Here is a 23,915-nt window from a genome sequence, read left to right as displayed (position 1 = left end):
GCGCGCAGCCGGTTTGGGTTCCGTTGTAACACCAGTGACACATCTTAAGTCCTCGCATGAAATTAAGTTAATCAAGTTAATCATCAAATTGAAGAGAGTGCACACTCACCGTGTGCTTTTCAAAATAGCCCCGTCTCCAATGAATCTTTGACCCAGGAAGAATTTGGCGGTTTTTATACATTTTAACACCAGTGACATGAAATTGAGAGACAGCTATTACTTGTAAATTATTTGTAATATTTATTTGATATTTTAGTTTAAGTAGTCCACTAAATAACTATAATACTTTCCTTTGTATTATGACATTTAAAGAGGGATTTTTTTACTTAAAAAAAAAACCTTTTAACTTTTATATTTTTTAATGTCACAGCTGTTGAAAGGAGAGGACCAAGGTGCAGCGTGGTGAGCGTGAATTTTCTTTATTAAATCAAAATGACGCCGAACAAAAGAATTAACACTACAAAAACAAACCGTGAAGCTCAAAGGCTATGTGCCCTAAACAAAGTCAACTTTCCACAAAGAAAGGTGGGAAAAAAGGCTACCTAATTATGGTTCTCAATCAGAGACAACGATAGACAGCTGCCTCTGATTGAGAACCACACCCGGCCAAACACAAAGAAATACACAACATAGAATACCCACCCCAACTCACACCCTGACCAAACCAAAATAGAGACATAAAAAAAGGATCTCTAAGGTCAGGGCGTGACACTCAAAATATGTCACTAAACCATGACTCCTGACCCGAGGGACAAGCCAATTTCATTGCACTGATTGTGCTCTACAATACATAACAATTGTTTGCAATATAACTGTCTTACATATGTTTTATTAATAATAAAACACTCAATTAAAACAAAACATTGTGTCATTATCTCACTTTTTCCTGGTGAATAATACAGGAAAGCCACCATTTTCGTAGAATGACCCATATACTGAATGTACTTTATAAGACCACTCTTCCAGTACCTTTACATAAACCAGTTTGACGTGTACATTATTTCAATCATAATATTAAAATTGCTCAACCAATACACTCAACCAGTTTCTAAATGTGGAAAATGTGTGGTACAGTACTTGTTGTATGCATGTTTGTCTTTTGCACTCACTCCGGTTTGATTTTAATGCGTTATAAAAAATACATGTAATTCAAAATAATCAATGTCTGTTGTACAATATGTTTTTATATTCTTTAACATTTAATGAGCTATATCGCAAGCATTGTCAAATAAAATCTTAAATATTATCTAACAGATTTGAAAATAGTTAATTAAACCAAATTGGCTTGTACAACTATATTATTCTTTGAATAGTTAATGTAATGTATTTTTATAGTGGTCCAAATATGCGACCTTTTCAAGATTCATTATTTGCAGTGCATTTTTAGGATCTATGGACGGTCATTTATAATGTGAGTGTATGTGACCATGAAAGGTATTTTCTTTTAAATAAAAAATGTGTAGCAACATGAATGACCCATGTCATCTGTATTCAGTTTTCAAACCACTGAACAGTATTTCTGTACTAGGAGTAGAGAATCACTGATGTAGCAGTGAGCATGTGTATCATCCATTCAATCAATATGACTGGCTCTTTAGGAACCCTGTTAAATCATGACTACACACAACTCTTATTACTGTCAAATCAACAACTAAAACAGTATTTTTACAAAATTCCCACCATGAAATAGTTATTTGTTTGACAACACCACTTATGCATCCAAAAACCACTTATATACACACACAAAGTTCAAAAGTTTGGGGTCACTTATAAATGTCCTTGTTTTTGAAAGTAAAGCAACTGTTTTGTCCATTAAAATGACATCAAATTGATCAGAAATACAGTGTAAACATTGTTAATGTTGTAAATCACTATTGTAGCTGGAAACGGCAGATTTTTTATGGAATATCTACATGGGCGTACAGAGGCCCATTATCAGCAACCATCACTCCTGTGTTCTAATGGCACGTTGTGTTAGTTAATCCAAGTTTATCATTTTAAAAGGCTAATTGATCATTAGAAAACCCTTTCGCAATTACGTTAGCACAGCTGAAAACTGTTGTGTTGATTAAAAAAGCAATAAATCTGTCCTTCTTTAGACTAGTTGAGTACCTGGAGCATCAGCATTTGCGGGTTTGATTACACACTCAAAATTGCCAGAAAAAAAGTACTTTCTTCTGAAACTCATCAGTCTATTCTTGTTCTGAAAAATTAAGGCTATTCCATGCGAGAAATTGCCAATAAACTGAAGATCTCATACAACGCTCTGTACTACTCCCGTCACAGAACAGCGCAAACTGGCTCTAACGAGAATAGAAAGAGGAGTGGGAGGCCCGGTGCACAACTGAGCAAGAGGACAAGTACATTAGTGTCTAGTTTGAGAAACAGACGCCTCACAAGTCCTCAACTGGCAGCTTCATTATGTAGTACCCGCAAAACACCAGTCTCAACGTCAACAGTGAAGAGGCGACTCCGGGATGCTGGCCTTCTAGGCAGAGTTCCTCTGTCCAGTGTGTGTTCTTTTGCCCATCTTAATCTTTATTTTTATTGGCCGGTCTGAGATATGGCTTTTTCTTTGCAATACTGCGGAGTCGGCTCTTCACTGTTGACGTTGAGACTGGTGTTTTGCAGGTACTATTTAATGAAGCTGCCAGTCTAAAGGACAGTTGTATTTCTTTAATCAGCACCACGGTTTTCAGCTGTGCTAAAATAATTGCAAAATGGTTTTCTAATGATCAATTAGCCTTTTAAAATTATAAACTTGGATTAGTTAACACAACGTGCTAACACACAGGAGTGATGGTTGCTGAAAAAGGGCCTCTGTAGATATTCCAATAAAAAAATCAGCCGTTTCCAGCTACAATAGTCATTTATAACATTAACAATGTCTACACTGTATTTCTGATCAATTTGAAGTTATTTTAAAATGGACCAAAAACATTTGCTTTTCTTTCAAAAACAAGGAAGTGGGGAAGTGACCCCAAACCTTTTAGAGGTTTTTCCACTAAAACTGAGGCACTTCATGTACAGAGGATGAGTGACTAAACTTAAATGATATACAGTACCAGTCAAAAGTGGGTCTTGCTTTATTTTAATTTGTTTACATTATAGAATAATAGTGAAGACATCAAAACTATGAAATAACACATATTGAATCATGTAGTAACCAAAAAAAGTGTTAAATCAATGTTAAATTTGAGATTCTACAAAGTAGCCACTCTTTGCCTTGACAGCTTTGCACACTCTTGGCATTCTCTCAACCAGCTTCATGAGGTAGTCACCTGTAATGCATTTTAATTAACAGGTGTGCCTTCTTAAAAGTTAATTTGTGGAATTTCTTTCCTTCTTAATGCGTTTGAGCCAAACAGTTGTGTTGCGACAAGGTAGGGGTGGTATACAGAAGATAGTCCTATTTGGTAAAAGACCAAGTCCATATTATGGCAAGAACAACTCAAATAAGCAAAGAGAAACGGCAGTCCATTGTTACTTTATGACATGAAGGTCAATCAATCTGTAAAATTAAGAACTTTGAAAGTATCTTCAAGTGCAGTCGCAAAAACTACCAAGCACTATGATGAAACTGGCTCTCATGAGGACCGCCATAGGAAAGGAAGACCCAACTGCTGCAAAGAAACCAATACTAAAGGACACCAACAAGAAGAAGAGACGGTGGAAATCTGTCCTTTGAGATTTTTGGTTCTAACCGCAGTGTCTTTGTGAGAGACAGAGTAGGTGAACAGACGATCTCTGCATGTGTGGTTCCCACCGTGAAGCATGGAGGAGGAGGTGTGATGGTGCTTTGCTGGTGACACTGTCAGTGATTTATTTAGAATTCAAAGCACACTTAATGGCTACCACAGCATTCTGAAGCGATATGTCATCACATCTGGTTTGCTCTTAGTGGGATTATCGTTTGTTTTTCAACAGGACAATGACCCAACATACCTCCAGGCTAGGTAAGGGCTATTTGACCAAGAAGGAGAGTGATGGTGTGCTGCATCAGATGACCTGGCCTCCACAATCAACCGACCTCAAACCAATTGAGATGGTTTGAGATGAGTTGGACCGCAGAGTGAAGGAAAAGCAACTAACAAGTGCTCAGCATGTGTGTGAACTCCTTCAAGACTGTTGGAAAAGCATTCCAGTTGAAGCTGGTTGAGAGAATCCCAAGAGTGTGCAAAGCTGTCATCAAGGCAAAGGGTGGCTACTTTGAACAATCTCAAATACATTTGGATTATTTTAAAACATTTTTGTTTTTTCCATATGTGTTACGTCAGTTTTGATGTCTACACTATTATTCTATAAATGCAAAAAATAGTACAAATAAAGAAAAACCCTTGAATGAGTAGGTGTGTCCAAAATTTTGACTGGTACTGTAGTTACAAAAACACTCATTAAAAAGTGTATGGAATACTTTTTGGATTATCTAGTCCCTCAGTCGAGCACCAGATTCCTTTTTTGTTCAAGCTGGGGTAAAGCATGTTTCGGCATGCTTTCATTCATTGAAAAGTTGTTGGTAAAAGTCTTTCTCCATTGTGGACAATAATGTGTCTCTTGAGGTGATTGGCCGATATGAAAGTCTTTCCACACTGTGAGCATCTGAACTGCTTGCATCCTGTGTGTACCTTCAGGTGGTCTTTGAGTGAGCCTGACTGGGCAAAGCGCTTGCCGCAGTGGCTGCAGCCGTAGCGTCTCTCCCCCGTGTGAACGCTCTGGTGTCGCTTGAAGTTACTGGAATCAGAGAAGCACTTCCCACACTGCATGCAGCTGAATGGCTTCTCCCCGGTGTGAACCCTCAGGTGTGTCTTGAGGGTCTGCAGACAAGCCAAAGTCTTACCACATAAACTACAAATGAACAGCTTACCTGCTGTGCCGTCAGTGGTGTAACTTGCAGCGTTGTTATTATGACGGTCATGGGTGACCCAACCATCCTTCATCAACAAAGCATTGGATCCAGTATCCATGCCTTTTCGTATAGTCATGTGAGGCTCATCTGAGGGCAATGACGCCATCTGTCTTTTGTCTCTGTAACCTACAGGTTGTTTGTGCTCAGTTATGGAGCGACTCAGCTTGTTCATCACATAGGGAAGACCATTCTCTGAACCAGAGTGAATAGGTACCACATCCACACGAGAGTAAGAGCAGTCAGGAAGATCAGTCCCATGACCCTGTGTGCTAAAGGTCCCAAGTTGTCTGGGGGACTCAAACAGCATACAATCAAAGCCAACATTGTCAGGTATTCCATCACCATTTCCCAATCGTGGGTTTTGAGATATTTTGTTCACACTCAGGTTTTTAATTGATTCTGGCAAGAGGATGCAGTTGTCGGTTTCACCACTCACCCACATACAAGATATGTCGTTCTCCTGTTTACTGATTGGTTGAGCAGCCTCTGTGTCGATGCTGGAATGCATTTCCCCTCCATCAACATGATCTAAAGCTTCTGCAAAATAAATAACAGTGTGTGAATATGAAATGGATAATCATCATGAAAGTATCACAAATTAGTCAAAGGGTATGAGCAATTTCAGATAAATGTATTGCTATACAGTGCATTCAGAAAGTATTCAGACCCCTTAACTTTTCCCACATTGTTACAGCCTTATTCTAAAATTGATTAAATAAATTTTTTCCTCATCAGTATACACCGAATAACCCACAACGACAAAGCGAAAAAAAAGTTTGTTTAAAAGAAATATATAAAATAGCAAACATTTCTAACAGAAATGCAGTTGAAGTCGCAAGTTTACATACACTTAGGTTGGAGTCATTAAAACTCGTTTTTTTCAACCACTCCACACATTTCTTGTTAACAAACTATAGTTTTGGCAAGTCGTTTAGGACATCTACTTTGTGCATGACACAAGTCATTTTTCCAACAATTGTTCACAGACAGATTTTTTCACTTATAATTCACTTTATAACAATTCCAGAGGGTCAGAAGTTTACATACCCTAAGTTGACTGTGCCTTTAAACAGCTAGGAACATTCCAAGAAAATGATTTTCTGGCTTTAGAAGCTTCTGATAAGCTAATTGACATCATTTGGAGTCAATTGAGGTGTACCTGTGGATGTATTTCAAGAACTACCTTCAAACTCTGTGTCTCTTTACTTGACATCATGGGAAAATCAAAAGAAATCAGCCAAGACCTCAGAAAAATCTGTTCATCTGTACAAACAATAGTATGCAAGTATAAACACCATGGGACCACGCAGCCATCATACTGCTCAGGTAGGAGACACGTTCTGTCTCCTAGAGATGAACGTACTTTGGTGCGAAAAGTGCAAATCAATCCCAGAACAGCAGCAAAGGACCTTGTGAAGATGCTGGAGGAAACAGATACAAAAGTATCTATATCCACAGTAAAATGAGTCCTATATTGACATAACCTGAAAGGCCACTCAGCAAGGAAGAAGCCACTGCTCCAAAACCGCCATAAAAAAAGCCAGACTACGGTTTGCAACTGGAGAAATGTCCTCTGGTCTGACGAAACAAAAACAAACTGTTTGGCCATAATGACCCTTGTTATGTTTGGAGGAAAAAGGGGGAGGCTTGCAAGCCCAGGGCTCTACGCTAACTTTTTTCCCAAGGAGTACATGCGCTCCTAAATGAAAAAAATGTAGGAGCACACAAAGAAATTTAGGAGCACAGTGAGAAATGTAACAGAGTTTATTAACAAACAATTTATTACATACATATTTATACTGTGTGTGTGAGCGTGTACTAAGGGACACACATCTGTAGGATTTTTAATAAATTTATTTGCAAATTATGGTGGAAAATAAGTATTCGGTCAATAACAAAAGTTTCTCAATACTTTGTTATTTACCCTTTGTTGGCAATGACAGAGGTCAAATGTTTTCTGTAGTCTTCACAAGGTTCTCTCACACTGTTGCTGGTATTTTGGCCCATTCCTCCATGCAGATCTCCTCTAGAGCAGTGATGGTTTGGGGCTGTTGCTGAGCAACACGGACTTTCAACTCCCTCCAAAGATTTTCTATGGGGTTGAGATCTGGAGATTGGCTAGGCCACTCCAGGACCTTGAAATGCTTCTTACAAAGCCACTCCTTCGTTGCCCGGGCGGTGTGTTTGGGATCATTGTCATGCTGAAAGACCCAGCCACGTTTCATCTTCAATGCCCTTGCTGATGGAAGGAGGTTTTCACTCAAAATCTCACGATACATGGCCCCATTCATTCTTTCCTTTACACGGATCAGTCGTCCTGGTCCCTTTGCAGAAAAACAGCCCCAAAGCATGATGTTTCCACCCCCATGCTTCACAGTAGGTATGGTGTTCTTTGGATGCAACTCAGCATTCTTTGTCCTCCAAACACGACGAGTTGAGTTTTTACCAAAAAGTTATATTTTGGTTTCATCTGACCATATGACATTCTCCCAATCTTCTTCTGGATCATCCAAATGCTCTCTAGCAAACTTCAGACGGGCCTGGACATGTACTGGCTTAAGCAGTGGGACACGTCTGGCACTGCAGGATTTGAGTCCCTGGCGGCGTAGTGTGTTACTGATGGTAGGCTTTGTTACTTTGGTCCCAGCTCTCTGCAGGTCATTCACTAGGTCCCCCCATGTGGTTCTGGGATTTTTGCTCACCGTTCTTGTGATCATTTTGACCCCACGGGGTGAGATCTTGCGTGGCGCCCCAGATCGAGGGAGAATATCAGTGGTCTTGTATGTCTTCCATTTCCTAATAATTGCTCCCACAGTTGATTTCTTCAAACCAAGCTGCTTACCTATTGCAGATTCAGTCTTCCCAGCCTGGTGCAGGTCTACAATTTTGTTTCTGGTGTCCTTTGACAGCTCTTTGGTCTTGGCCATAGTGGAGTTTGGAGTGTGACTGTTTGAGGTTGTGGACAGGTGTCTTTTATACTGATAACAAGTTCAAAAGGTGCCATTAATACAGGTAACGAGTGGAGGACAGAGGAGCCTCTTAATAAAGATGAAGTTACAGGTCTGTGAGAGCCAGAAATCTTGCTTGTTTGTAGGTGACCAAATACTAATTTTCCACCATAATTTGCAAATTAATTAATAAAAAAATCCTACAATGTGATTTTCTGGATTTTTTTTCTTCTCATTTTGTCTGTCATAGTTGAAGTGTAACTATGATGAAAATTACCGGCCTCTCATCTTTTTAAGTGGGAGAACTTGCACAATTGGTGGCTGACTAAATACTTTTTTGCCCCACTGTACATAGGTATTCATACTGTTTGCTATGAGACTCGAAATTGAGCTCAGGTACATTGTCGCCATTGACCATCCTTGAGATGTTTCTACAACTTGGAGTCGACCTGTGGTAAATTCAATTGATTGGACATGATTTGGAAAGGCACACACCTGTCTATATAAGGTCCCACAGTTGACAGTGCATGTCAAAGCAAAAAGCAAGCCATGAGGTCGAAGGAATTGTCTGTAGAGCTCCTAGACCGGATTGTGTCGAGACACAGATCTAGGATAGGGTTGTCTGTAGAGCTCCGAGACAGGATTGTGTCGAGACACAGATCTGGGAAAGGGTACCAAAAAATGTCTGCAGCATTGAAGGTTCCTAAGAATGGCCTCCATCATTCTTCAAGGGAAGAAGTTTGGAACCACCAAGACTCTTCCTAGAGCTGGCCGCCAAAAGGCATCTAAAGGAAACAAGATTCTCTGGTCTGATTAAACCAAGACTGAACTCTTTGGCCTGAATGCCAAGCGTCACATCTGGAGGAAACCTGGCACTATCCCTATGCAGAAGCATGGTGGTGGAGGCATTATGCTGTGGGGATGTTTTTTGGAGGCAGGGACCGAAAAACTAGTCAGGATCGAGGGAAAGATGAACGGAACAAATTACAGAGCGCTCAGGATCTCAGACTGGGGCGAAGGTTCACCTTCCAACAGGTCAACGACCCTAAGCACAAAGCCAAGACAACATCGGAGTGGTTTCGAGACAAGTCTCTGATTGTACTTGAGTGGCCCAGCCAGAGCCTGGACTTGACCCCGATCTAACATATCTGGAGACCGGAAAATAGCTGTGCAGCGATGCTACCCATCCAACCTGACAGAGCTTGAGAGGATCTGAAGAGAAGAACGTCATACTCAAGAACACTCAAGGCTGTAATCGCTGCCAAAGGTGCTTCAACAAAGTACTGAGTAAAGGGTCTGAATTAGAGGTCGACTGATTATGATTTTTCAATGCTGAAACCGATACCGATTATTGGAGGACCAAAAAAAGCCGATACCGATTCAGTCGGCCGATAATTTTTATTTGTTTATTTGTAATAATGACAATTACAACAATACTGAATGAACACTTTTATTTTAACTTTATATAATACATCAACAAAATCAATTTAGCCTCAAAAAAATAATGAAACATGTTCAATTTGGTTTAAATAATGCAAAAACAAAGTGTTGAAGAAAGTAAAAGTGCAATGTAATGTGCCATGTAAAAAAGCTACCGTTTAAGACTTCCAGACTCCCTCTGCCTACCCAAGGACGTCAGAGGACAAAAATCAGTTAACCACTTAACTGAGGAACTCAATTTAACCTTGCGCAATACCCTAGATGCAGTTGCATCCCTAAAAACTAAAAACATTTGTCATAAGAAACTAGCTCCCTGGTATACAGAAAACACCCGAGCTCTGAAGCAAGCTTCCAGAAAATTGGAACGGAAATGGCGCCACACCAAACTGAAAGTCTTCCGACTAGCTTGGAAAGACAGTAGCGTGCAGTATCGAAGAGCCCTCACTGCTGCTCGATCATCCTATTTTTCCAACTTAATTGTGGAAAATAAGAACATTCCGAAATGTATTTTTGATACTGTCGCAAAGCTAACTAAAAAGCACCATTCCCCAAGTGAGGATGGCTTTCACTTCAGCAGTAATAAATTCATGAACTTCTTTGAGGAAAAGATCATGATCATTAGAAAGCAAATTACGGACTCCTCTTTAAATCTGCGTATTCCTTCAAAGCTCAGCTGTGCTGAGTCTGCAAAACTCTGCCAGGACCTAGGATCAAGAGAGACACTCAAGTGTTTTAGTACTATATCTCTTGACACAATGGTGAAAATAATCATGGCCTCTAAACCTTCAAGCTGCATACAGGACACTATTCCAAACTAAACTACTGAAAGAGCCGCTTCCTGTGCTTGGCCCTCCTATGTTGAACATAATAAACGGCTCTCTATCCACCGGATGTGTACCAAACTCACTAAAAGTGGCAGTAATAAAGCCTCTCTTGAAAAAGCCAAACCTTGACCCAGAAAATCTAAAAAACTAAAATTGGCCTATAATCGAATCTTCCATTCCTCTCAAATTTTTTTGAAAAAGCTGTTGCACAGCAACTCACTGCCTTCCTGAAGACAAACAATGAATACGAAATGCTTCAGTCTGGTTTTAGACCCCATCATAGCACTGAGTGTGCACTTGTGAAGGTGGTAAATAACCTTTTAATGGCGTCAGACTGAGGCTCTGCATCTGTCCTCGTGCTCCTAGACCTTAGTGCTGCCTTTGATACCATCGATCACAACATTCTTTTGGAGAGATTGGAAACCCAAATTGGTCTACACGGACAATTCTGGCCTGGTTTCGATCTTATCTGTCGGAAAGATATCAGTTTGTCTCTGTGAATGGTTTGTCCTCTGACAAATCAACTGTACATTTCGGTGTTCGTCAAGGTTCCGTTTTAGGACCACTATTGTTTTCACTATATACACTGCTCAAAAAAATAAAGGGAACACTTAAACAACACAATGTAACTCCAAGTCAATCACACTTCTGTGAAATCAAACTGTCCACTTAGGAAGCAACACTGATTGACAATAAATTTCACATGCTGTTGTGCAAATGGAATAGACAAAAGGTGGAAATTAAAGGCAATTAGCTAGACACCCTCAATAAAGGAGTGATTCTGCAGGTGGTGACCACAGACCACTTCTCAGTTCCTATGCTTCCCGTCTGATGTTTTGGTCACTTTTGAATGCTGGCGGTGCTCTCACTCTAGTGGTAGCATGAGACGAAGTCTACAACCCACACAAGTGGCTCAAGTAGTGCAGCTCATCCAGGATGGCACATCAATGCGAGCTGTGGCAAGAAGGTTTGCTGTGTCTGTCAGCGTAGTGTCCAGAGCATGGAGGCACTACCAGGAGACAGGCCAGTACATCAGGAGACGTGGAGGAGGTCGTAGGAGGGCAACAACCCAGCAGCAGGACCGCTACCTCCGCCTTTGAGCAGGAGGAACACTGCCAGAGCCTTGCAAAATGACCTCCAGCAGGCCACAAATGTGCATGTGTCTGCTCAAACGGTCAGAAACAGACTCCATGAGGGTGGTATGAGGGCCCGACGTCCACAGGTGGGGGTTGTGCTTACAGCCCAACACCGTGCAGGACGTTTGGCATTTGCCAGAGAACACCAAGATTGGCAAATTCGCCACTGGCGCCCTGTGCTCTTCACAGATGAAAGCAGGTTCACACTGAGCACATGTGACAGACGTGACAGAGTCTGGAGATGCCGTGGAGAACGTTCTGCTGCCTGCAACATCCTCCAGCATGACCGGTTTGGCGGTGGGTCAGTCATGGTGTGGGGTGGCATTTCTTTGTGGGGCCGCACAGCCCTCCATGTGCTCGCCAGAGGTAGCCTGACTGCCATTAGGTACCGAGATGAGATCCTCAGAGCCCTTGTGAGACCATATGCTGACACATGCACATTTGTGGCCTGCTGGAGGTCATTTTGCAGGGCTCTGGCAGTGCCCCTCCTTGCACAAAGGCGGAGGTAGCGGTCCTGCTGCTGGGTTGTTGCCCTCCTACGGCTTCCTCCACGTCTCCTGATGTACTGGCCTGTCTCCTGGTAGCGCCTCCATGCTCTGGACACTACGCTGACAGACACAGCAAACCTTCTTGCCACAGCTCGCATTGATGTGCCATCCTGGATGAGCTGCACTACCTGAGCCACTTGTGTGGGTTGTAGACTCCGTCTCATGCTACCACTCGAGTGAGAGCACCGCCAGCATTCAAAAGTGACCAAAACATCAGCCGGGAAGCATAGGAACTGAGAAGTGGTCTGTGGTCGAACTGAGAAGTGGTCTGTGGTCACCACCTGTAGAATCACTCCTTTATTGGGGGTGTCTTGCTAATTGCCTATAATTTCCACCTTTTGTCTATTCCATTTGCACAACAGCATGTGAAATGTATTGTCAATCAGTGTTGCTTCCTAAGTGGACAGTTTGATTTCACAGAAGTGTGATTGACTTGGAGTTACATTGTGTTGTTTAAGTGTTCCCTTTATTTTTTTGGGCAGTGTATTTTACCTCTTGGCGATGTCATTCGAAAACATAAATGTTAACTTTCAATGCTATGCGGATGACACACAGCTGTACATTTCAATTAAACATGGTGAAGCCCCAAAATTGCCCTCGCTAGAAGCCTGTGTTTCAGACATAAGGAAGTGGATGGCTGAAAACGTTCTACTCTGAAACTCGGACAAAACAGAGATGCTTGTTCTAGGTCCCAAGAAACAAAGAGATCTTCTGTTGAATCTGAAAATTAATCTTGATGGTTAGAAAGTCGTCTCAAATAAAACTGTGAAGGACCTCGGCGTTACTCTGGACCCTGATCTCTCTTTTGACGAACATATCAAGACTGTTTCAAGGACAGCTTTTTTCCATCCACGTAACATTGCAAAAATCTGAAACTTTCTGTCCAAAAATGTGGCAGAAGAATTAATCCATGCTTTTGTTACTTCTAGGTTAGACTACTGCAATGCTCTACTTTCCGGCTACCCGGATAAAGCACTAAATAAACTTCAGTTAGTGCTAAATACAGCTGCTAGAATCCTGACTAGAACCAAAAAATGTCATCATATTACTCCAGTGCTAGCCTCCCTACACTGGCTTCCTGTTAAGGCAAGGGCTGATTTCAAGGTTTTACTGCTAACCTACAAATCATTACATGGGCTTGCTCCTACCCATCTTTCCTATTTGGTCCTGCCGTACATACCTACACGTACGCTACGGTCACAAGATGCAGGCCTCCTAATTGTCCCTAGAATTTTTAAGCAAACAGCTGGAGGCAGGGATTTCTCCTATAGATCTCCATTTTTATGGAATGGTCTGCCTACCCATGTGAGAGACGCAGACTCTGTCTCAACTTTTAAGTCTTTACTGAAGACTCATCTCTTCAGTGGGTCATATGATTGAGTGTAGTCTGGCCCAGGAGTGTGAAGGTGAACGGAAAGGCTCTGGAGCAACGAACCGCCCTTGCTGTCTCTGCCTGGCCGGTTCCCCTCTCTCCACTGGGATTCTCTGCCTCTAACCCTATTACAGGGGCTGAGTCACTGGCTTATTGGTGCTCTTTCATGCCGTCCCTAGGAGGGGTGCGTCACTTGAGTGGGTTGAGTCACTGACGTGATCTTCCTGTCTGGGTTGGCGCCCCCCCTTGGGTTGTGCCGTGGCGGAGATCTTGTGGGCTATACTCGGCCTTGTCTCAGGATGGTAAGTTGGTGGTTGAAGATATCCCTCTAGTGGTGTGGGGGCTGTGCTTTGGCAAAGTGGGTGGGGTTATATCCTTCCTGTTTGGCCCTGTCCGGGGTATCATTGGATGGGGCCACAGTGTCTCCTGACTCCTCCTGTCTCAGCCTCCAGTATTTATGCTGCAGGCTGAGACAGTTTGTGTTGGGGGGCTAGGGTCAGTTTGTTATATCTGGAGTACTTCTCCTGTCTTGTCCTGTGTGAATTTAAGTATGTTCTCTCTAATTCTCTCTTTCTTTCTCTCTCGGAGGACCTGAGCCCTAGGACCATGCCTCAGGACTACCTGGCATGATGACTCCTTGCTGTCCCCAGTCCACCTGGCCGTGCTGCTGCTCCAGTTTAAACTGTTCTGCCTGCGGCTATGGAACTCTGACCTGTTCACCTGACGTGCTACCTGTCACAGACCTGCTGTTTTCAACTCTCTAGAGACCGCAGGAGTGGTAGAGATACTCTTAATGATCGGCTATGAAAAGCCAACTGACATTTACTCCTGAGGTGCTGACTTGCTGCACCCTCGACAACTACTGTGATTATTATTATTTGACCATGCTGGTCATTTATGAACATTTGAACATCTTGGCCATGTTCTGTTATAATCTCCACCCGGCACAGCCAGAAGAGGATGGCCACCCCTCATAGCCTGGCCACCCCTCATAGTTCCTCTGGCCACCCCTCATAGTTCCTCTGTAGGTTTCTTCCTAGGTTTTGGCCTTTCTAGGGAGTATTTCCTAGCTGCTGTTTTGGGGTTTTAGGCTGGGTTTCTGTACAGCACTTTGAGATATCAGCTGATGTAAGAAGGGCTATATAAATACATTTTATTTGATTTGATTTAAGTTCCTTGCTCAGAACATTAAAACATATGAAAGCTGGTGGTTCCTTAACATGAGTCTTCAATATTCCCAGGTAAGAAGTTATAGGTTGTAGTTATTATAGGAATTATAGGACTATTTCGCTCTATACCATTTGTATTTCATATGCCTTTGACTATTGGATGTTCTTATTAGCACTTTAGTATTGCCAGTGTAAAAGTATAGCTTCCGTCCCTCTACTCGCCCCTACCTGGGCTCGAATCAGGAACAGAGACAACAGCCACCCTCGAAGCATCGTTACCCATCGCTCCACAAAAGCCGCGGCCCTTGCAGAGCAAGGGGAACAACTACTTCAAGGTCTCAGAGCGAGTGACGTCACAGATTGAAATGCTATTAGCGCACACCCCGCTAACTAGCTAGCCATTTCACATCGGTAACACCAGCCTAATCTCGGGAGTTGATAGGCTTGAAGTCATAAACAGCTCAATGCTTGAAGCACAACGAAGAGCTGCTGGCAAACTGCTGCTGCCTACCACCGCTCAGTCAGACTGCTCTATCAAATCATATAATTAAGTCTAACATAACACACATATATACGAGCCTTAGGTCATTAATATGGCCAAATCCAGAAACTATCATCTCGAAAAACAAAACATTTATTCTTTCAGTGAAATACGGAACCGTTCCGTATTTTATCTAACGGGTGGCATCCATAAGTGTAAATATTCCTGTTACATTGCACAACCTTTAATGTTATGTAATAATTACGTAAAATTCGGACAAATTAGTTCGCAACGAGCCAGGCGGCCCAAACTGTTGCATATACCCTGACTCTGCGGGCAATGAACGCAAGAGAAGTGACACAATTTCCCTAGTTTAATATTGTCTGCTAACCTGGATTTCTTTTCACAAAATATGCAGGGTTAAAAAAATATACTTCTGTGTATTGATTTAAGAAAGGCATTGATGTTTATGGTTAGGTACATTCGTGCAATGATTGTGCTTTCTGAGAAAATGCACTTTTGTTAAATCATCCCCCGTTTGACGAAGTTGGCTGTCTTTGTTAGGAAGAAATAGTCTTCACACAGTTCGGAATGAGCCAGGCGGCCCAAACGACTGCATATACCCTGACTCTGTTGCACAGAACGCAAGAGAAGTGACACATTTTCCCTAGTTAAAAGAAATTCATGTTAGCAGGCAATATTAACTAAATATGCACGTTTAATGCTAGCTAGCACCTTACCTTGGCTCCTTGCTGCACTCGCATAACAGGTAGTCAGCCTGCCACGCAGTCTGCTCGTGGAGTGCAATGTAATAGGCCATGATCGGTGTCCAAAAATGGCGATTAACGATTGTTATGAAAACTTGAAATTGGCCCGAATTAAAAATCGGCCATTCCGATTAATCGGTGGACCTCTAGGCTGAATACTTATGTAAATATGATATTTCCATTTTTTTTTTTTTTATCCATTTGCTAAAAACATTTAAAACGTGTTTTTGCTTTATCATTATGTGGTAGTGTGTAGATTGATAAGGGAAAAAAACTTTCCGAATGCACTGTAAATCTAGTCTATATGAAAGCCTAAATATTGGCATGAAATCTGAAGCATTTATAATGAAATCAAATGTAAGCATTGTATCAGTACACAGTCCAACATTATTACAATAATTTTACATGACAGCATTTTTTTTTTTTTTTTACATATATAAAAGCTTGGTATATTCATGGAAAAAGGCAAAATGGTACAGCCCACAACCTAAGTGTAATGAGATGTGCGTAATACAACACTTTTCCCCAAAAGGCATAAGGAAAATACTTGATTTAGTTGGTCTCCCATTTACTTACCGGTGCTCTGTCGCTCTTGTTGGTCATGATTCTCCCAGGCTTCTTCCCCCCTCTCCTCTTTGATGGTAGGTGATTTGGGCTTTATATCATTGAATGCTGCAGGCTGTTGGACACAATGTAGTGTAAAATCAGTTGGGATACCAGATATCCAGTGCCTTCAGAAAGTATTCATAACCCTTGACTTACTCCACATTTAGTTTTGTTACAGCCTGTATTCAAAATGGATTAAATAGATTTCTCTCACCCATCTACACACCAATAACGACAAAGTGAAAACATGTTTTTAGAAATGTTTTCTAATTTATTGTGGAATAAGTCAAGGGGTACGACTACTTTCTGAATGCACTGTAATTGGGAATAATCCCCTAACTGAGAAAATGTACTCTATTCACATGTCAGTCAAAGAAAAGTGAAAAGATATAACTTAAGAACACTAACAACACAGTAAACAGGTAAAACAGCACCGCTTGACTGCAAGATGACCACTAGCATGGGTGGGCTATAGGTAGGGACCTGAAACGTTCAGGTTGCTGCACAGACACAATGAATGCTCTAATCTTGGGAGCGCCCGGAGCGTTTTTACTCTCTAAATAATTAAGAAATGTGTCATTGTTGCAATAGTTTGTGAGTGGACAACACAGTGTACACTATCATCTTAAATTGGCATGTTGAATTATTTTGCCATATGGTATTTTTTACATTGTGCTAATTTCCCTAATGTGGTCAGTTTGTGTTAGTTACTACCTTACACAAGCTTGCATTTTCACCCAATACAACTAAGTGGAATTACACATCCTTTTACCTCAGATTGGTGATTTTAGAATAAAAATTGACACGATGACATAAGATCGGTTGCTTAACCCTTAATAGGGTTAAATTAAAATGTTTCTTACAGAAGAAATATGAAAAGTATATGCATAACCATGGTAACAACTGACAGGGAACAGTTTTGATCAAAGGTGAGGACATAACAGTTCACCTGACAAGACTGAATCCAAACATTACACTGTTGATTTTGTGAATTTTACATTTACTGTACTTTTCAGTGCATTTGTGGAGAAATTCTGAAAATACTCTGGATACATTCAGAAACATGCTAAGAATATTCCTGGAAAATGTGGGGTAGGTGCAACATAAGATAAAAAATGACAAGGGTTTGAGTGAGAGGACTAAACTGGTGTCCCCAAGTGGCCACACACCTCTCCAAAGTGTGCACAGCTCCAAAGTAATTTCAATGCACTTTTATGACTCAGAGTCTTCAACTATAAGCTTTTTGAAGTACTCCTAGCTGTGCCGTTGAGGAACTAGAGCTAGCACAATTGTAGTTGTTTTTTTTGGAACATAACCCTGCATCCCTGCCAACACAATTACTGTTGTTTACGCAATCCAAAAACAGTCCATTATAAATCACAATCTGGGTAAAGTGGGCATCATTTAAATTCTGTTCTATTGCAAACATGACTAGCAAACATGACTAGCTAAGTTATAAAATATGGATCACAGTTTTAGTTTTTGCTGAATTGCATTGTGAAAGCCTATCATAATTGGTGAGCATAGAAAGGAGTCATGAGTGCATTCAGGTGCCTGTGCAGCAGCAAATTCTCTTAACAGTCAAACATAGGCTCATTCTGTTCAGAACAACTAAGGGTATGACGCCATTTCATCTTGTGCATTTCGCATTTCCATATCATGAAACGTATCATGTACATTGTCAATGTTTATGATGACTATGTTTGATGTACATGATACGTTTCATGATATGGAAATGTGAAATGCACATTTCAAATTACGGGTGTTTGGCTTGTTTGTCATCCAAGCGGTATTTATTGTAATCCTCAACATCTCATCTTTCAAAATACTTAGTCCTCTTAATTTACAGAATTTCCTTCACTCAGACAACAAAACATGTTAAAATGTTGCCCAATTAGCGGGCGGGACGGGGGCAACTTCTCGTCCCGTGAGGTGCAGCGGTCAGTCAAAACCCATTCAGCGCTGTGAAGTGCAGACCCAGAGCTCTGATGTCATGTATGGCATGTTACAGTACAACCCCAGCGTTCCAATTTAGGCGTTCATCAATGCCCAAATCTGCCATTTTCAACCTGCGTACGAGTTTAAAGGGCTACAACAGATCAATATGTTTGGTTTTGTACCGTTGATTTTGTCACACATACTGGGGAGTGCAGGAGTTAAGGCTTCTGCATCCTTCTGTTCGGCTGGCACCTACAAGCGAGTGTGTTTGCATACTCCCTTAAAAAGACCACTTGAAAAATGACAAAAAAAGCAGCAATAGTAGTCTGTCCATCTTGACAATTCATTGAAGACTCCCTACTGTTGACCAATGACCGAGGAAGGGGCGTAGACTTCAGCTACTGAAATTTGGCTTGCCTCGAAAAAAAAGGTTGTGTGCACGACCAGCCGAAATAACTCTTGCCAAAAAACAAAACAAACCAAAACATAAAAATGTCTGAACTGTTTCGGATGGTAAGCATGCAGACTGAGGCCTTTAGTATTCAGAGTTAATTTTAGGACTCAAATGGCAGGGAACATTTTGGGAGGTCTCACTATTAAAAGTCACTAGCCAATACACGGATTTGACAGTCCAACTATCACTTAAATAGCAACCAACCGTTATCACTTGATATCTTATGGCGTGTCGTGATTCGTTGAAGTTAACTTAAAGAAGTGGTTTGTTCCTGCTAGGAAGTTGTTCCTAATGTTTTGTCCACTCAGTGTATGTGATCGTATACTTAGGATGTAAGCAAGGTTTGAACTGATTATATTTTAGTCAAATGTGATATCCGTTCGGGCTTCTTGCGGTCAATTTGCATTCTACAAATTATTTGTAATTATGTTCCGGGCCCCTGACCATCGGCTCAATAAAAGAATCGGCCTGTGGTTGTTTCTACACTATACAAAAATATAAACGCAACATGTAAAGTGTTGGTCCCATGTTTCATGAGCTGAAATAAAAGATTCCAGAAATGTTTCATACGCACAAAAAGCTTATTTACATTTACATTACATTTAAGTCATTTAGCAGACGCTCTTATCCAGAGCGACTTACAAATTGGTGCATTCACCTTATGATATCCAGTGGAACAACCACTTTACAATAGTGCATCTAACTCTTTTAAGGGGGGGGGGGGGGGGGTTAGAAGGATTACTTTATCCTATCCTAGGTATTCCTTAAAGAGGTGGGGTTTCAGGTGTCTCCGGAAGGTGGTGATTGACTCCGCTGACCTGGCATCGTGAGGGAGTTTGTTCCACCATTGGGGTGCCAGAGCAGCGAACAGTTTTGACTGGGCTGAGCGGGAACTGTACTTCCTCAGAGGTAGGGAGGCGAGCAGGCCAGAGGTGGATGAACGCAGTGCCCTTGTTTGGGTGTAGGGCCTGATCAGAGCCTGAAGGTACGGAGGTGCCGTTCCCCTCATAGCTCCGTAGGCAAGCACCATGGTCTTGTAGCGGATGCGAGCTTCAACTGGAAGCCAGTTTTTCTCAGTATTTCTCAAATGTTGTACACAAATTAGTTTACATCCCTGTTAGTGAGCATTTCTCCTTTGCCAAGAAAATCCATCCACCTGACAGGTGTGGCATATCAAGAAGCTGACTTCAACAGCATGATCATTACACAGGTGCACCTTGTTCTGGGGACTATAAACAGCCACTCTAAAATGTGCAGTTGTCACACAACAATGTCTGAAGTTGAGGGAGCATGCACTTGGCATGCTGACTGCAGGAATGTCCCCAAGAGCTGTTGCCAGATACTTTAACGTTAAATTCTCTGCCATAAGTAGCCTCCAAAATAGTTTTAGAGAATTTGGCAGTACGTCCAACCAGCCTCAAAACCGCAGACCACGTGTATGGCGTTGTGCGTAAGAAGGGTTTGCTGATGTCAACATTGTGAACAGAGTGATAACGGGATGGTGGGGGTGGGGTTATGGTATGGGAAGGCATAAGCTACGGACAACAAACACAATTGCATTTTATCGATGGCAATTTGAATGCACAGAAATACCGTAACAAGATCCTGAGGTCCATTTTTTTAAAGGTATCTGTGACCAACAGATGCATATCTGTATTCTCAGTCATGTGAAATCCCCAAATTAGGGCCTAAGGAATTTATTTAAATTGACTGATTCTCATATGAATTGTAACTCAGTAAAATCTTTGAAATGTTGCATGTTGTGTTTATATTTTAGTTCAGCATAGTTTATTGCTAAATTGTAATTACTTCGCCACTATGGCCTATTTATTGCCTTACCTCCTTAATTTGCACACACTGTATACATATTTTTCTATTGTGTTATTGACTGTACGTTTGTTTATTCCATGTGTAACTCTGTGTTGTTGTTTTTGTCACACTGCTTTGCTTTATCTTGGCCAGGTCGCAGTTGTAAATGAGAACTTGTTCTCAACTGGCCTACCTGGTTAAATATAGATGAAATGTAAACTTTTTTTTTTATCCCTGATGTATTGGTTATTCCAAGATTCTGTGTGGCCTTTGAACACTGTTAAAGAGCGCTACACCCCAAACGTCTGTTCTATTGATTTCAGCATGAAAAATGTAGCTTACTGTGTTCTGCAGGTTATCATTTAACCAGTGATTTAAAACGTCATCCAGTTTCCATGTGGTTTTTAGTTTTGGTAGTTTCAGGTGGCAATAAATGAATGACTGATTTATTGCCAATTGTCAAAACAACAGGGGTTTAGGTATTTATGCAGTTTTTACAAGGTGCTTTCTTAAAAATAGTCAATGTGTATATATCAAACTTTTTCTGCATATTGGTTATTGACTTGGACACAAATTGTGTTTTGACATTGGGCTATTTTTCAAAATGTCAACAGCAAGCAGCTACAGCATAATATTCAACTTAATTTTTAGGCATTTAAATGTAACTTTCAAAATGTATTTCCAATAGTATTGTATTTAACCAGGTAATAATTGCTGAATGAGTCAAAAACAACGTGCTGTGATTTATTTATTTTGATGATATACCAGAAATCACCAAAACGGGTTTGCACTGCTTACTAGGTTATTTTTGCTTCCAGACCTGGCTGTGTTGATAAGCACTGAAATATTGTGGGAAATGGGGAACACATGCACAAGTAAAGCTTACCTTTCTCTGTGTGGTAGTCTGTCCAGTGTCACCTAAAGACTTTCCCCCCCTAAAAAGGCTGGTGACCAACTGGGAATCAACTGCTCTCAGACATTGAATATCGCCTAAAATGAGTAAACATGAGAAATGGTTTGCATCCACGCACGCACACACACACACACACGTATTAACGCTGTCTTGATAAAGTGGTTTCGTTTATAAAATGATGTTGTAACTAATAAATGTTGCTAGTACGTGTTCTAATGGCACGACCAAATCTTACAGCTTGATGTTCTTTTCGATTCCATGTCATGGTGAGCTCGAGAGCAACTGTGCGCGAGGATGGAGCTTCCCATTCCCGCTCTCAGAGTACTTGCACGAGACACTTTCAGGTCCATCAGCCGTAGTTTCCTCCTCAAAGCTTCATTCTCCTTCTGCCCTCGAGATATCTCCGAATGCAGGACCGCATAGCCATTGTCAACAAGCTCGCAGATTTCAACCACGGCCGCGTTGGCCAAAACCTCCATGATGGAGGCTAGTTGAGTGTGAAGGGCAAAGGAATTTGCCATTTTCGGGAACAAAAATCCCCTCCGAATATGTTAATGGATGAACTGTACAATTTTTTTAATATATAAGTATAGAAGCATGTGCATTTAGTGTAGCATCACTAAAATGTAAACAGTGGCGGCATTATTCTTGCTAGGTCTTGCTTATTCATACTAGCTTCTTGATCAGCATCTTCTTCGAGGTTTATTGGCCGACTACACACATGTGTATTGCGCCACCTACTGTACGGGGTAGTAAAAAAAAATACCCCCCAAAGAAAATTATGTTTTGGATTTACAAATTCATAATTATTACCAAAAACACTAACCAAATTCACGCTACTACCCTGAATTTCAAACAAAAAACTGCTCCAGTCGGTTTAAATATTCAGATCCCTACACAGGCTCACGAACATGGGAGGGGGAATCTCTTCATTCAGTATTCCCTGTAACATTTTGTCTGTAAAGTCCTGGAGATCCATAAATCTATTTGCCGCCTTCACAATGATGTCTAGCTTCTTAGATTTCGTTAGTTTGACTTCTGAAATGTATCACTTGCGCTACAAACGCAACACATTTCATCTTCACTATTAGTGTTTGGGGATCCTTCTCCTACATGGCATTCACTGCAGACTGTGGGACATCCACTACCATCTACTCTCTACGCACTCCAGCTATTTTCACTGCCTCTACATATAATATCTGCTGGATGGCCCTGATCCTAGTTACTGCGACCTCCATCATTACAGGGCACTCCGAGAACTCTGGAACATGATTCCCATCACAATTACAACATGTTTCATCTGACTCTTCAACTACTACATATTTATTCCTTCGACAAACACTTGCCAAGTATCCAAACTTTTTACAATTGTAACACTGTAGCGGCTTCTGTGAGTGCGGTCTCACTGCATATATCCCATATTCAGGTTTTACATACGTTTGGAGAACCACTTCATCAAACGACAGTAAAACCGATAGGCTTTGCTCCTTCTTTCTGTCTATTATTCGATTCAAACTAAGTGCTCCTATCATTTCTGGAATGTTATCCCTAAAACCACACGGTCTCTATATCCAACGAGACACCTCGATCAGCGACTCGTCAGCAAAACAAAAAAGTACATCCGGGACACGAAATTGCGAATTTTAAAAATAAAAGTCCCCCACGTAATAGTAGACAAGTTTCAATAACAGGGCTTAATTTGAACCGGAACCTCTCCATTTTGAACTGTTTTGTTCCGCAACTTATTTAGCCGTATCCGGTACCTCTCCCGACATGAACAATAATAGTCACTTTTTGCAATGTAAAAATTTGAATAAAACGATCAAAGTTAATTAGAGTTGCCTCTTCGTTAATTGTCCTGCAACCGGAAAAAAACAATGTGGAAAAATTGATTTTCAGCCCAGGCCTAATATTCCACCCGATACAATTGCAATCCGTCGATATAATCGACAACTATCATCAGAAATCAAACAATATGAATCAGACAGTGGGGCGCCGCCTGACCTACTAGTAGATCAGAAGGTTCAAAACAACGTTTCATATCGTCGTGTAAATGCACTGTAGATCGAATTGCACTCAATAAATATTATTCCCTACTATGGGTCATATTAGCGGGCTATCCCGGGGTAAAAACACAAAAAAATGTATTATGTACCTTTGACGAAGGGAAAAGACATCAGAAGATCTTCTTCAAATTTCAGTTAAAGCACAATAAAAATGACCATTACTGCCTACTCGAAAATTACGCTATGAAACGCCGATTTGAACCTTCTGACCAACTAGTGGGTCAGGCGGCGCGCCACTGTCTGATTCATATCGCGTGATTTCGATTATATCGACTAATTGGTTTTGTATGGGGTGAATATTCTAAGAGTTGATTCGGGTTGGGGTGGCCCGTTTCATGGTTCGCGGAACAATTGTAGCCTATGTTTGAGACCAACGCATAGCCGTTGCTGTTTGATAAGCGTGACAGTATCTCTTACATAACTAGAATGAGATTCACTTTCTATGATCTCTCTCCTTCTCTGCTCTGATAGACATGAGCCTGCAACTCTAATCTCTCCAGCGTTGCACTTCATCATTTATTTCCTTATAGAATCAAAG

General features: G+C 41.2%; 1 protein-coding gene across 1 annotated transcript; it reads right to left on the bottom strand.

Annotated features, from left to right (window-relative positions):
- Positions 1-403: 403 nt before the first annotated feature.
- On the bottom strand, positions 404-23,613 carry LOC129825924 (zinc finger protein 665-like). Its single transcript, XM_055886039.1, has 4 exons — positions 21,547-23,613; positions 21,285-21,388; positions 16,168-16,270; positions 404-5,443 (listed from the first exon to the last, which is right to left on the bottom strand). The coding sequence occupies exons 1-4, from the start codon at positions 21,830-21,832 to the stop codon at positions 4,500-4,502; spliced, it is 1,437 nt and encodes a 478-aa protein (XP_055742014.1). The 5' UTR covers positions 21,833-23,613; the 3' UTR covers positions 404-4,499.
- Positions 23,614-23,915: the final 302 nt, after the last annotated feature.

The sequence above is a fragment of the Salvelinus fontinalis genome, chromosome 28 (genome assembly GCF_029448725.1).
Source record: "Salvelinus fontinalis isolate EN_2023a chromosome 28, ASM2944872v1, whole genome shotgun sequence".
Lineage (NCBI taxonomy): Eukaryota > Metazoa > Chordata > Actinopteri > Salmoniformes > Salmonidae > Salvelinus > Salvelinus fontinalis.
The sequence above is the reverse complement of the archived record's forward strand: the minus strand, read 5'-3'. Positions and strand labels throughout refer to the sequence as shown.

Excerpts from the sequence above, each read along its gene's own strand:
- LOC129825924 (XM_055886039.1), bottom strand. The coding sequence starts at position 21,832 with ATGGCAAATTCCTTTGCCCTTCACACTCAACTAGCCTCCATCATGGAG. Across the intron at positions 16,271-21,284 it reads AGACTACCACACAGAGAAAG|CCTGCAGCATTCAATGATAT; the intron begins GTAAGCTTTACT and ends TGTGTCCAACAG. Across the intron at positions 5,444-16,167 it reads ACAAGAGCGACAGAGCACCG|AAGCTTTAGATCATGTTGAT; the intron begins GTAAGTAAATGG and ends TTTATTTTGCAG.